The 12,963-nt window shown below is 38.2% G+C and overlaps 1 protein-coding gene across 6 annotated transcripts in view; it reads right to left on the reverse strand.

Annotated features, from left to right (window-relative positions):
* BTRC (beta-transducin repeat containing E3 ubiquitin protein ligase) overlaps positions 1 to 12,963 on the reverse strand; it is a 115,883-nt gene that overhangs the window by 86,132 nt on the left and 16,788 nt on the right. For 3 of the 6 annotated variants that reach the window (XM_014250527.2, XM_088059865.1, XM_088059863.1), the window contains exons 2-3: positions 12,810 to 12,878; positions 1,987 to 2,094 (exon numbers count right to left, since the gene is read on the reverse strand). The exons of 1 other annotated variant lie outside the window; for it this stretch is intronic. In XM_014250527.2, coding sequence (XP_014106002.2) covers positions 1,987 to 2,094; positions 12,810 to 12,878 — 177 coding nt within the window. The remainder of the gene's footprint in view (positions 1 to 1,986; positions 2,095 to 12,809; positions 12,879 to 12,963) is intronic. 2 more of the 6 variants (XM_014250523.2, XM_088059866.1) reach the window with 2 other exon arrangements.

Here is a 12,963-nt window from a genome sequence, read left to right on the forward strand (position 1 = left end):
ACTGGAAAATGCAGAAAGCCATGCCTCAGAGGGGAGTTTTTTCAAACCATGCAAGCTAATGAGGATCAATCAGAGCCCATTGAAAAAAATGGACTGAAATGTGGATGACTCAGTGCTGCAGAAGCTGTTGCTGGCAATGTGGTTTCCCTCTCAACTGGCAGTAAATGTGTTCCTCAACACAGCAGTCAGAGTTCAGTGAAGAGTACCAGTCTACCATTTCAGATGGCACGTAGGAGATACTTTCCCAATACCACAAATCACTAATCACAAATACCAAAGTCACTAAATATACACGGAAATGTCTCTCAAAATATGCAAAAATGCGAATGTCAGTCCTACCAGTATCCCAACACAGTGAATGGTTGTACAGCTGGCTCATTTGACCCCAAATATCAATGCACTGCACTAGCAGAACAGTTATTGTTCATATCTGTCATTAGCAAGGATATCTTAAGCTAAAATAAATTTATTTATCTTCCCCTTTGTAATATATGCCTATTTTAGGTAACCAAAAAACATTCAAGTAGAAAGGGAGAAGTGTCAATTTGAATTTATAAATTACTCTTTATGTACTGCTAAGCTTAAAGAGATCTGAGATTTATTCAACAGCCAAAAGCCCAAAAATTAGACCCATCCGATTTAGTTAAATTATGAAAATCAGGATTAGGAGTCTAAACCCTGCCTGCTGTCTCTAGAGTCCTTGTAGACTAACAAAACGTCATGTTTCCCCCTCCCCCACGGAAAGCTCCACTAAAAGCTTGGTTCAGAAAAGGATGCCTGGCAGGACACCTTCCAGAGTCCATCAGTGCTACTGTTGTGTCACCAAAAGAGTTGCAGCAAAATGATGCAAGACACTTAAGCCTCCTCTGGGACTAAGAGGATTATTTCCACCACACTAGCCTAGCTCTGGGAGCAAGAAGTAAAATTTAAAATAATCTTTGCATACTTTCCTTTAGAGGCGGATAACGAACTTACCCAAAAACATGTGAAAATCACAGAAATATTCTGGCCTATTCTTTTTATCTGGTTTTGAAAGATGCTGGTAAATCAAACTCTCTGCCACAGGTTAGGCTACCAGTAGTATATTCTAGCAGCATAAACCTTGAAGTAGATGTTCATGCTACCATAAGCTCAAATAAACATGCTCTTTACAGAGATACTCCTGCAGTCCCTCAGTCACTGCACTTCATAGAATACCTCAGAGTTTCCAATGTGAATATAACATCTCTCGACCAGTCTCTGCTGTTACATTCACGTCATCAAAAATGCTTGCAATGATCTTGAGAGCCTTCTCTAGGTTTCTTGATGCTCACCCAGCACTTGTCTAACTCTCCCATAGGAGAATGTCTGCATTTTTTAGGATTCACTGGTCACACAAAGGGTCTGAACAAACTTGTTTACCAGAAAGCTGACTCACGACAGAGAAAAGCCTGAATCTAACAAATTCAGAGATCAAAGGAAAAAAAAAAGAAAAAGGTTTCCTTTATTTGCCTTTTGACTGACAACTTACTTGAACAATAATTTTCTGTAGTGAAAATGTCCAGACTCCTGGTAACAAAGCTGAAGTAAAGAATTGCTGGCATCAATTCTCATCATGGCAATGAACTTATCCTCTCAGTCCTTTAAGTTGCAGACAAAGAATTTAGATAGGAGGGGAATCGCAAATAGCCAGAATAGCCAGATTGGAGACTGCGTGATGGATGCTGTTTGCCAGATATAATTAAGTGGTATCTTTTTGACACAATTTAAAGCAAATGAAAAAGATGATGGTATCAAGCCAATTTAGATGAAATAACTATATCAAGGTAAATGGAAATGCCCCAGCTGACCTGAATCTACACAAGATGGGTTAAAATACCAGAGATCAGAATGACAGAGGAGAGGCATAGAGTATGAACCAGAATAAATAGAGGTCAAGCAGGCAAGTAAAGGAGATGCACACGCACACAGATGGAGAGAAAAGGAGTGGGGAGAGACAGAAAGTACCTGGAAAGCTGGGAGTGCGCCAGTCCCTGGGTTATACAGGCATCGCAGCGAGGGCATGCTGTCCGCCAGGCTGGAGCAGCCCAGCCACAGAGATCTGGGCATAGAGCACTGCAGAGAAAGGACAACTATGAGATGGGACTGTATGAGACAGGATGGCACAGATTACAGGAACTTTTAAGGCTTAGCCAAATGGCATCAACACAATTGCCCTTTAAGAGAGCACTAACTGCTGAAGCATCTTTTACTTGAGAGAAGCTTTACAGATGTCATAGTAGCAAGAAAAAGGCACTATGGATCCAGAAAGTAAATTTTGATTTATTTTTCACAACAGTGTGTTGAGTTTTCCCAGTAACAAAAAGTTTCCTTCCAATTAATCAGACCTCTTCTCCATCCATAGCAATGCTCCAGGCAGAACACAAGGCGAGCAATTTTGCAAGGAAAGCAGAAAAGTAAATGACAACTTTAATTGTAATACTTGCAGGGAAAGAAAAGGTTTGTGTTTTGACTGTAAGTGGGATAAAAGTAAAAACCTATGATCCAAGGTGAATAGAAGTTGGTGACACTTTATAAGAGTTTCATATTTCTGCTTGCCTTGTTGTTTGTTAAATAAAATACAATTGTTATAATAAATTGATTCAGTTCCTACAAACAGAAATACAAAAAAGGAGCCAAAGCAGCCAATCAAGGAAAATACTAGCAATTTTGATAGTTAAAGCCATTACCCCTTGAAATAGAGAGCTGCTTATTCATTTTACACCACTACTATTAAATTTAGGGATGCATTATGACAGCAATTGCTTTTACCAGTCACAGAGTTTTTGATGCCATAAGCATTATTGCATTTGTCTAATTACTGGCAAGGCTGGAAAAAACAAGTGTATTTTAAATTGGCAGATAGCCATGAAAACTGAAGGATGTGATAGATTAGCTGCTAGAGATTTTAAATCCTCATACTCTTCTTTTTTTTGCAATTATGCTCCTGCTTTTTTTTTTTTTTTTTTTCAATAGAGGGGGAGGGGATGGGAGGAAATCTGAGTGGAAAGGGCAGCTGGAATGGGTATGAAATGACAGCTGCCTTCTGAGCCACCATTTCTTCCTGCTCTTTAGGGGGCTAGAAAACCTTGTACAATCTTGCACTAAATGAGTATGTAAGAGCAACAGAACCCATCTCTGAATGAGCAGAAAGGTGATCACCAACATCCATAATCTGGTCCTGTGCAGACAGACACAGAGATTAACCTCGTCTGTCACCACATTCTTTGCTGTACTTTGTTGCAATTTACACTGCTGTTCCCGAAATAGTATTTAAAGACTGCTGGATAATATAACCTATAGAAACGTTCTCAATAGAAGTTTATGATACCTTAAAATACATTCACTGCTGCATTTTCATTTAAAAAAGAAAACAACCAAACAATTCTCACTTTATAAAAATACTGAAACTCAAGAATTTGAGTACAAATAATTGTATTTGTATGAACTTGTATGTAATGCCCCTCCTGAAGCCAAAAAATTACAGCCATAGTATTGTAACAAGCTACAAAAGTGATCCATACTTCCCTGTCCACCGTTCTAACCTCCCAAACATTCCCACATATAAAAAACCTTCCAAATGCCAGCAGTCTTTTCTTTGCAATGTAATATGTATCACTACAGCTACTGAAAGCTGTTGTGACAATAACTTTAAAAAAAAAACATACATGAAATGGACCATCCATGTTTAAGCATTTGACCAGTTTTATTTATTTAAATCGAAGTTGTTTATTATTCTCCAAGAACGTCACAGTAACAGGAGATTCACTACATGGTGCCTCTGATGATGCAGAGAAAATTCACTAGGTAAGCATCAACTGCTTACCATTACCCATCCCAGGATTCATAACATAATACAAAATAAATATGGGATGATTTTTTTTTTCCCCTACAGAGTTACCCAAGACTTGCAGCTATCATTTATTCCATATTCTCAAGCTTTCCCATCCCTTGGGCTGGCTCAAGTTTTCATGCTGTGATAATGAACTCAAAGAACTGACTGCCATTTAGACTGACAAATAAATCAAAGAAGTTACTTTAAATATTTGTAGTGACTGAAGCATGGAACGGTACAGAGGCAGGAAAAATGAGGAGCATTCTGTCAGTGGAAAGGCAAGCTTAAGTTGACTCAAGGTTTATACGAGATTACAGCTCAAGTCAGAGTCATCACAATCTGCAGGTAGGGCACTCTATTGTGCCAGGGAATTTACAAGGCGATGAAATGTCTTCCTCCAAAATTGCCACAATAACAAAGGAAAACATGGAATGGCTATTCTGCAGAGCTCTCTGTCCAACAGGATATCATTCCTCACCCATGCACTCCTGCCACTTAGTATTGTTCCAGAATTAGGAAGTACAAAGTAAAAAACTACCAATACCTTAGATGATTTCTGAATCTGCTCCAGTATATAACAAAATCCACATTAGTGATACAGTTGTGTTACCTCTCTAAAAATATAAGTGTGAAGTTGCAGTGTGGAAGGAAATGTCATTCCCCTACTTGCCTTTTACCTATTGAAGGAAGCAGTGACGCTAAATTACTGTTGGTGACTGAAAGAGATTTATTCACAAGCCTGAACAAAAGGCCCCAGGTGCTTCAATAGAAACAGCTTGTGTGTAAATCAGATGAGTGACCCAACAGAACAACTTCATTTAGAGGCTGATCTCTGAAAAATCTCAACAGCCTCTATCCCCATGCACTGAGCAAGCCACGTGTCAAACACTCACTTTTGTACTGTCAGCTCCACAAACTAGGGACTGGCCTCAATGTTCATGACTTGAAAGCTGACTGACAAAATCCTCTCCTGAACTGAAGTCAATCTACATCGATTCATCAAAACAAAGATACAGAGGCACAGTGCTTGGACTAGAGCCAAATGGGAATGCTGGTATTGCTTGCTAAGTACTGGGCTGGGATGCAGCAATCTCTTTACTTTCCTAACACCCCGCTGCATTAATACTTCAGATGTCTGTGCAACTTTCAGACCCAGAGATGCAAAGCTGTTTATTTAGAAAAGCTAAGCATCTTTAATACACATCAAATGGCATAAAATAGGGAATTATTTGATGAAAAACACAATTTCCTTTTCCAATTGATTTTAAAATCCTACACCCTGAACTCTGAAATGTATTTTCCCACTAAATAAATACAGGGAGTACAGTTTCAAACGAGACCAGCATCCTCCTTCTGACAGAGGCTGGTTCCAGCTGCTCCACTGGTGATTAAAATGGGTTTGCCTTACTTTGAATTAAAATAGGCTAGAAGCATTCACAGACACTGCCTGAGCTGAGTGGACAGTAACCATGAGCTGAAGGGAAGATGTATTTTAACCTATTCAATTATTCTTGTAATTATATAGCAAGAACATTTTTTGACTACATCAGATGTTCTGCGTCTAATAGTCTACCCTCTCTTCCAATTATCGGACGTCCTAAAGACAAATTTCAATACACACTCAATGGCTAAATTTTTGCCAGTGCTAAAAATTGGTTATTTACTTTATTTGCTACTGCATTACAAGATTATATCATTTCAGACTGGGTTTTTCTTATCAAATTTGTTCTCTTCTAGTCCTTCAGCAAATACAATATACTAGGGGTAACTAACACAGTTTTAGTAAATTGTGTTACAGGTCAGAAATATATCACCTTGTCCTGTAAAACTAAGTGGCTCTACATGAGGAAAAAAAAGTTCTTGGACTACTACAGTGCACAACTATAGTGCACAGGTATGAAAGCATAAACTGACTATACTGAGCTCACTGTAAAACAAGAATGACCAAAAGAAAATCAAACAATAGTTGAAGGATATTTTCTTTGTAATCACTTCAGAGAAATTAATTAGACAGTAGTATACAATGACTGTCTCTAAATGCGGCACATTTTAAAATAGTGAGGTATTACCTACTACCCCTGTACGAACTCTGTACTGAACTTTATGATAACCTGTGCACTTAAAAAACCTTTGATTTACAGGCAGCCTAACATACTTTTGTACATCTGCACAAGCTGGTGACAAAGCCAAAGACGAAACCAAATTTTCTCCCCAAGGGCTGATGTTTGGTGTACTGTACATAAGATTAATTTCAGATGCTAACCACATCTATTCCAGTCCTTCCCCAGTTCAGAATTATTCTTCCTCTAGTATAGCATCCAGTGCCTTATGCAGGTGAACTCTAAAGATAAACCAGTAACAATTTCTAACTCTTACAAAAAACAAGACACGAGGGGAAAAGAAGTCCTAGAAATTCCACCACCCAAACTGAAGCAGATAAAACATAAGGGATGCTCTGAAGGGTATTAAAAGTTATTAAAAGTATGTAAACCAGATGTGAGCTCTATATGAGGAGACAGATCACCACTTCAGAAAGCATATACAGGATGGCTGGCAAGAACAATTTTCCTTGAAAGTCTCTTTCACACTACTGCTTCCTGCATGCTCTATAAAACCTAATTCTCAGGAAACGTGTCTAAGGAATTTTAATCCTTTATCAAACACATGCTCAGATCTTACTGGAATTCCTAATATTCAGAATTATTTTTAATTACACTACAAAAAATGGGAGAACAAACCTCAATACCTTTCCATCTCACTCAGTTCCTCTTATACTTTTTTTGGCCACATACTTAACTAAGCCAATGCCAAAAATATAACATACATCACTTTCACATTGTGTTCAGTCTGCACTATTCCTGTCACCACAGAATGCAACACATTGCATGAAACATATCAGATAAGGCATCTGCTATTTACATTACAAATGTTGGTCTCACAAAACTTAATAACAATTCCAGAAATTTACTTCTGATGAAAAATTATTTTGAATCCTTTCTCTGGTTCACTTTTCATTCTTTTAACCTCTCACATACACATAAAAATTAAAAGGTATCTCTTATTTTTCCCTCTGCTGTTCTGAGAGATGTTTTCTGATTATACATATATAAGTATTAAAAAAAATACTCCCAATGCATTTTGTATGCTTTCACAATTAAAAAACCTGCCATACATATTTCATTTTTTAGCTTTGGTAGCTCTTTTTATCTGAAAAAAGTATAAAATACAACTTCTAAAAAAGCTGCCAAAACAGAATGAGAATATTCTTTTATTATTTATTTTAGTAGATTTTCTGGGGCTTAATTTTTTTCGTTTCCCCTATCCCAACAATGGATTCAAGGCATACTAAATACGTAATTACATGAGAGAGCCACACAGCTTTCAAAGGAGCCATTCAAGTGAATTGTGTAAATAATATGCCTTTAAAAACCCTAACATATGAATACAGATTTACCAGTTATGAAGTAGTTATATACCTGAGAGACAAGAATATGCATTTTAAAAAAAATTCTGCCCAATTATGAACTTACCAAGGAGACTAGCATGTCTCAGAGCAAATTAATACTTTCATAACTTTTGGAGAAAGTTTTTTGCCTGTTTTCATTTGAAAATAAGAAAAAACATCAAAAGCTGTAAGTCTTAATTAAGACAAAGAAACAAGAGTCAAAACCATACAGTTAAAATGTGCACCTCCTTGCATCCCAGACCAGTTTTCCACACTTAGAACCAGATAATTCTGACTTTGTCACTGGTGGCTTTTCTTGAAAGCCTTTCCATAGTAAGAAAATTAATTCAGATAAATAAAGAGGCAACTGTAGTAATCCTTGGAGTGTGACCATGAGAAGGATCCAGCAGAGCTCAGCCAGCCCACCATCAGCCCACCACATCAGCTCTTCTAGCCACACATATTGCACCAGAATCATGAAAGGCCAGATGCAGTTGCTGTCACAACCAGTGCTTTGCACAGTTCCTCACCTTCTATTACATTCAGACACCTTGGTCACATTTCCACAAGCATCTATGGGGATGATTCAAAGTGGTTTGTGCTCCTGTTTTGCCACAACAAAAGCTGAGCAATCTCATTACAGACCCTTGGACCATTTTTCACAAACTGCAAATCAAGCAAACCAACATTTGACTTTGGGACAGCTGAGCATATGTTTCTGGGACAACCAGGGTCTGACTTCCAAACAATTAGGTCTCACAAACCAGAGGCTGAAACATGCTACCAGGATCCAATTATAACAGTCTTTCTAGATTCCAAACATAGGTAATACTGGACTTCTTACCCTGGTACAGATCATTGACTTCAGTGCAGCAGTTTTCCCCTTCACCCTCAGGGTGTTACTACATTCTGCCAGCTTTGCTGTGCACACAGAGCTCCAACTGCTGTAAGGGTTCTTTTTCCTTCAGCCACCCACTTTGTGTGTAATTGCTCAGTAAATTTTCCTTAACGTACGTACTATGCAAACTCTTCTCTAATCTTCTGGTAACTCCCTAGCTAACAGTAACTTTTTACAAGATATTCTAGTTCACAAACTACTTTTAAATATCAAAGATAAGACACATGGGAAAGGATTTACGTATTCAGATTATCCAAATAATAACTTACCTGAGTGGGATCTGGGAGGATCAAATCCCAGCTTTTAGGTAAATGTTTATGAAGAAATGTTTTCCCCAAGGAGTGGTTACTGGAGTTCAACCTCTGTGATTTCAAGTAGACAGAAATTCTATGTCCCAACAAGGGGCCAACTTCCATCCATAAGGTGTACAAGATCTTCATTTGCCAAGTACTTGAGCAAACTTGTTTGTATGGATCACATCTGAACTACCCCATGACAACAATACTAATGTTTTCATAATTACAGCTCTTTAATGCATGAAGCTGATACATCTAAACCAGTGCAGCTGCAGAGCTTCAAGATTTAGGTGCCATACCCTTCTTTAAGGAGAAAAACTTGCAGAGACCTGTGTGTGCTTCTTTAAACACCAAACTTACTAAGAGCAATCTCACCAAGGTCTAAAGCATGAAACTATGCGAAAGCTTAAAATTGAGATCTTACAAGAACAAATACACTTGGCTCTTTGGTGAGCAAGAAAACCCCAGCTGCTACTAAGCTCCATTGTGTCTGGTGATCTTAGAAGTATCTTCCAAACTTAATGATTCTATCATTCTGCATCTAAAGCCTGATCAATTCCAAACAATTCCCCATGAGTTTGGGCAGAGTAAAACAGCATCCTAAGGAATGTGTTGAAACCTCTTCATCTTGGAACATTTCTAGAACTTCTCTCTATTTTCATGACACAAACTGCAGAGAAAAAACACACGTCTCTACACTGCTGGAGAAATGAATCGGAAGTTTCATTAGATTTTTCCCTCATCTCTAGCTTTATTTAATTCTATAAAATCTCTCAGAGTTATTGTTATGCACCTACCACACAAAAGTGTTTCAAGGATAACTGATATGCCTGCATAGTGCTTTGAGGACATAACGTACCGTATGACTGCCAAGTATTAATAAATGAACTGCAGAAGAAATCTTATTTCAACTTTCCACCCAAGGAGTTAGTATCTGCATTTTAAAAAGCATATGGATCCACTGAAAATAGATGTTTTAGAAATTAAGGAAAAGATGCTAAATGACAAAATTACAAAACCAAAATATATCCAGAATAATTTAATTTTTCTCTCAGCAAAGTGCAATTCTAGCAGAAGAATCCTTGCTTTACCACAATCCTGGTTTTTACATTCTCTTTTCCAGCTGACTTGACTGAAGTGCAGACCATTAATATCTGAAGTGCCTTGTTTTGATTATATTGGCCTTTGCTGGTACCAATCTAGTTAAGGTATCACCAAGAATTTCCAGCATAAAACACATTTACAGGTTTATAACTTGGCTTTAAAAATTCTACTACAAAAAGACAGTGGGAGGCAGAAAGGCTCAGATGAGTGCATCGCATTACATTACATATCCTACGTGATCCATACTTGCTCACAATGCTATGAAAAAGGGAGGCATTCGCTTTAACTCTGAATTACCATGTTTCAGAAGTCACCTGAAATGATACTTTTACTTCCCTGTTTATGCAATCAAAATAATGTTTTGTAAGTGCTTTACCTAATTAGCTTAACTTGCCCAGTTTCATAGTTTGGCTTAAATTATTCAAAGTGTCCATATAATAGAGGAATTAAAATGTCATGTCTGTGACGTATTTATATACAAATATTCCCCCCTTTCCCCCTTCAGAGAGTCAATTGTGGCTTGTCTCCAAAGGGTCAGCATCTAGGTGATGGGATGTTACGGACTGGCAGCAAGTCAAAAGCTTAAATGAAGATCAAGGCTGAATAAACCACCTGTATCTTCTACAAAAAGACAAACACCTAAACAAGAAAGAGCTAGAGTAAAGAGAACAATGCAGGTTACTTAAAATGCCAGTCTTAAAGCAACATGTATTTCTGGCCATAGGTATTGTATTTCCTCTAGCCCACATAAGAGCGCAATACAACTCTCCACTGCAGCACAGCAACATTAAATATATAAACCTGACATTAAAGGGCAGAGGGTAATGGCATCAGTGTGGGCAACCCATGCTTAGCTAGTGTTCAACTATTACCTCCAGTTCAAAAAGGCTGAAAATACACAAATGCAGCCAGCACTGGTTTTAGATAAAATTGTCGGTTTTATGGATATTTACAGTATGTGTCCAGTCTTGCAGAACTCCATCTTCCTCCACCTCATCTGTAATATAAACTGCTTTTAGTCCACATTAATACAATGTGTTACTGGGATACTTCTCACATTCTGTGTAAGTCAGGCAGCAGATCAATACTCAGCCATGCTGAGAAAAAAAAGAAAAAATCATTAAGTTAGGATCCTGTTAAAAATACAGACAACAGGAGAATAAACCTGATGCACAGCCCCCATTCCATTTGGATGCATATATAGATTATGTTTTTACATACATCAAAAGTGGCTTTCTTTTCAATACATAGTTTTAAGTTTTAATCCTACAGGTAGTACCTTTAATAGATATCCTATACCAAATCAAACTCACCTCAAAAAAAATTAACCTCTCTGCTTCCCATGAAAGCTCTTCCCAGCCTTTATATCAACTGCCTTACCCTTACACTTCCTGTGGTGAAATCACAGCACGAAATTGGAATAGCAAAGCTATTTCCACGACAGTATCTGCTGATGACAAGCACAGGTTTATAACTTTTCCTGGGATCAAGAAGTAAGAAGATTGAGATAGACATTAGAACTAATATCAATAAACTGAAAATCAAAGGGAAAGCATGCTTACAAAAAATATCTTTTTTCAAAAAGTGCAAGTTCTTTTATTATTTGAGGTTGCTTAGTGTAAAGGCTCCTTGGAAATTTTACTGTGCATTTTAGGCTTTTTTACCCCTTGGTATTTTTCAGAGTCCAAAAAGCATATATCCCACCTGCATCAGAGCACTGGCAATATAAGACTGGTCTGTTTGCCTCAGAGGTAAAAGGAAAACAGAACAGCCACACAATCCTCTTCCTATTGTTCTCCCAACACACATAAGAAACAGAAACTGATGCCATGCCCCATAGGTCAACAAACTTGAGCTCTGTGAGACAATAACTGCAGAGTTTAGATTCCTCTGAGACACCTTGCCTCCGGCTCAGCAAAGTTTAAATCAAGAAAACATAAGCTTCAGTGTCCCAACTGACCTTCACTAGAGTGGACTTGAGGAGAGCAAGAGAGAAACAGTCTCTCAGAAAGAAGCTCCAAAGCACACTTCACCTTTGCAGCACATCATTCAAAGAACTCATTCAAAGAAATGGTTTGCATATATAATTTAAAACTTGATGCCCATCTTCTAATAGATATTCAAGCTCTGCTCAGTTTCACAGAAGTCAATATAAGTTGACAGCAGTAAGCAGCTTGCACAAGCAAGTTACTACTGCTTGTAAGATACTGACACAACAGGGGACAATCAAAACCATCCTGTTAGCACCTTCAATGAAACTCTCATATTTTAAGGGGATTTGCTGATGCAGCTTTTCATTCTCACACTCTGCTCAAGTGACTTGGCTCTTTGTTTATGTTGGGCTCACGGCACCACCTTGAAGATCCCTTCATCACCATGTTTTGTCATTTCACAACTGCAGTTGCCATGACAACGGGATGCAGCTTATCTCTGCTGTTTTCATATTTCCAGTTTTTGTTGCCATAACAACACATTCTGGCTTTCTACAGAAACAGCAACTTTAAGTTGTGTATTCTCAAGGACACAGGACTCATCATATATGTATGTTCATCAGAGAAGAGATCTGTACAGGCCATTTGTAAATTAAGCAATTTTTTCTGAAGGGGGATTTTTCACTCACAAAAGTGAAAAGCTGACAGCAATTGCTAGAGGCAGACTGCTGAGACATCTAAAGCCTGGCCTTTAATAATAGCCAGAGTAATATAGCACTAGGCCACTTCCGAGTGGGGACTCCCCACAGTGTCAGACTGTGTCAAACTGCACAATTGTTATGTGATGTGAGTAAGTGTCCATACTTGATTCACCCAGGCAGATCTGAATTAGATGCTAGATGCAATCCTCTTGAGTTTTAACCCAGTGGCCTCCTCATTATTACCAGCACCACCACCATGCAGCTTTGTGTTTGAAGGCCCATTTTAATTCTGTAATTCAAGCTGTTGTTGTAGATTTGTTTTCAGACTCTGACCCTCTTCGCTTCCAGGTGACTGCATTTTGAACTTTTATTTACAGGAAGTGCACATTCATCAGACTGGTGAGAAAATGTTATACAAACACAGCATGCATAAACACAAAACAGTGATGGCTATGAGGGGTATCAGCTAACATGGCACTGTAACTTCATTACACCCTCATTTATGTACTTCACTAATGAGACAAGCACAGGTGTCCAACACGGTCCCTCACATGAGATGAATAACAATAATACAGTCCAACCTGCTTTAGCCATGCTTGGTATCCAGAAGATATAAGCTGAAATCCATCTTTTGGCATGTGTATTCGGGGCTAGGAGAGAATAGACATAAAGAGAGACCTCCTTTTACACTGGGACCTAGCTAACCTAAGTCTAAATTCTGGAGCATTTTAAACA

The sequence above is a fragment of the Pseudopodoces humilis genome, chromosome 9, assembly GCF_049639895.1.
Source record: "Pseudopodoces humilis isolate 2021_Gansu_Grassland_sample_001 chromosome 9, ASM4963989v1, whole genome shotgun sequence".
Taxonomy (NCBI): Eukaryota; Metazoa; Chordata; class Aves; order Passeriformes; family Paridae; genus Pseudopodoces; species Pseudopodoces humilis.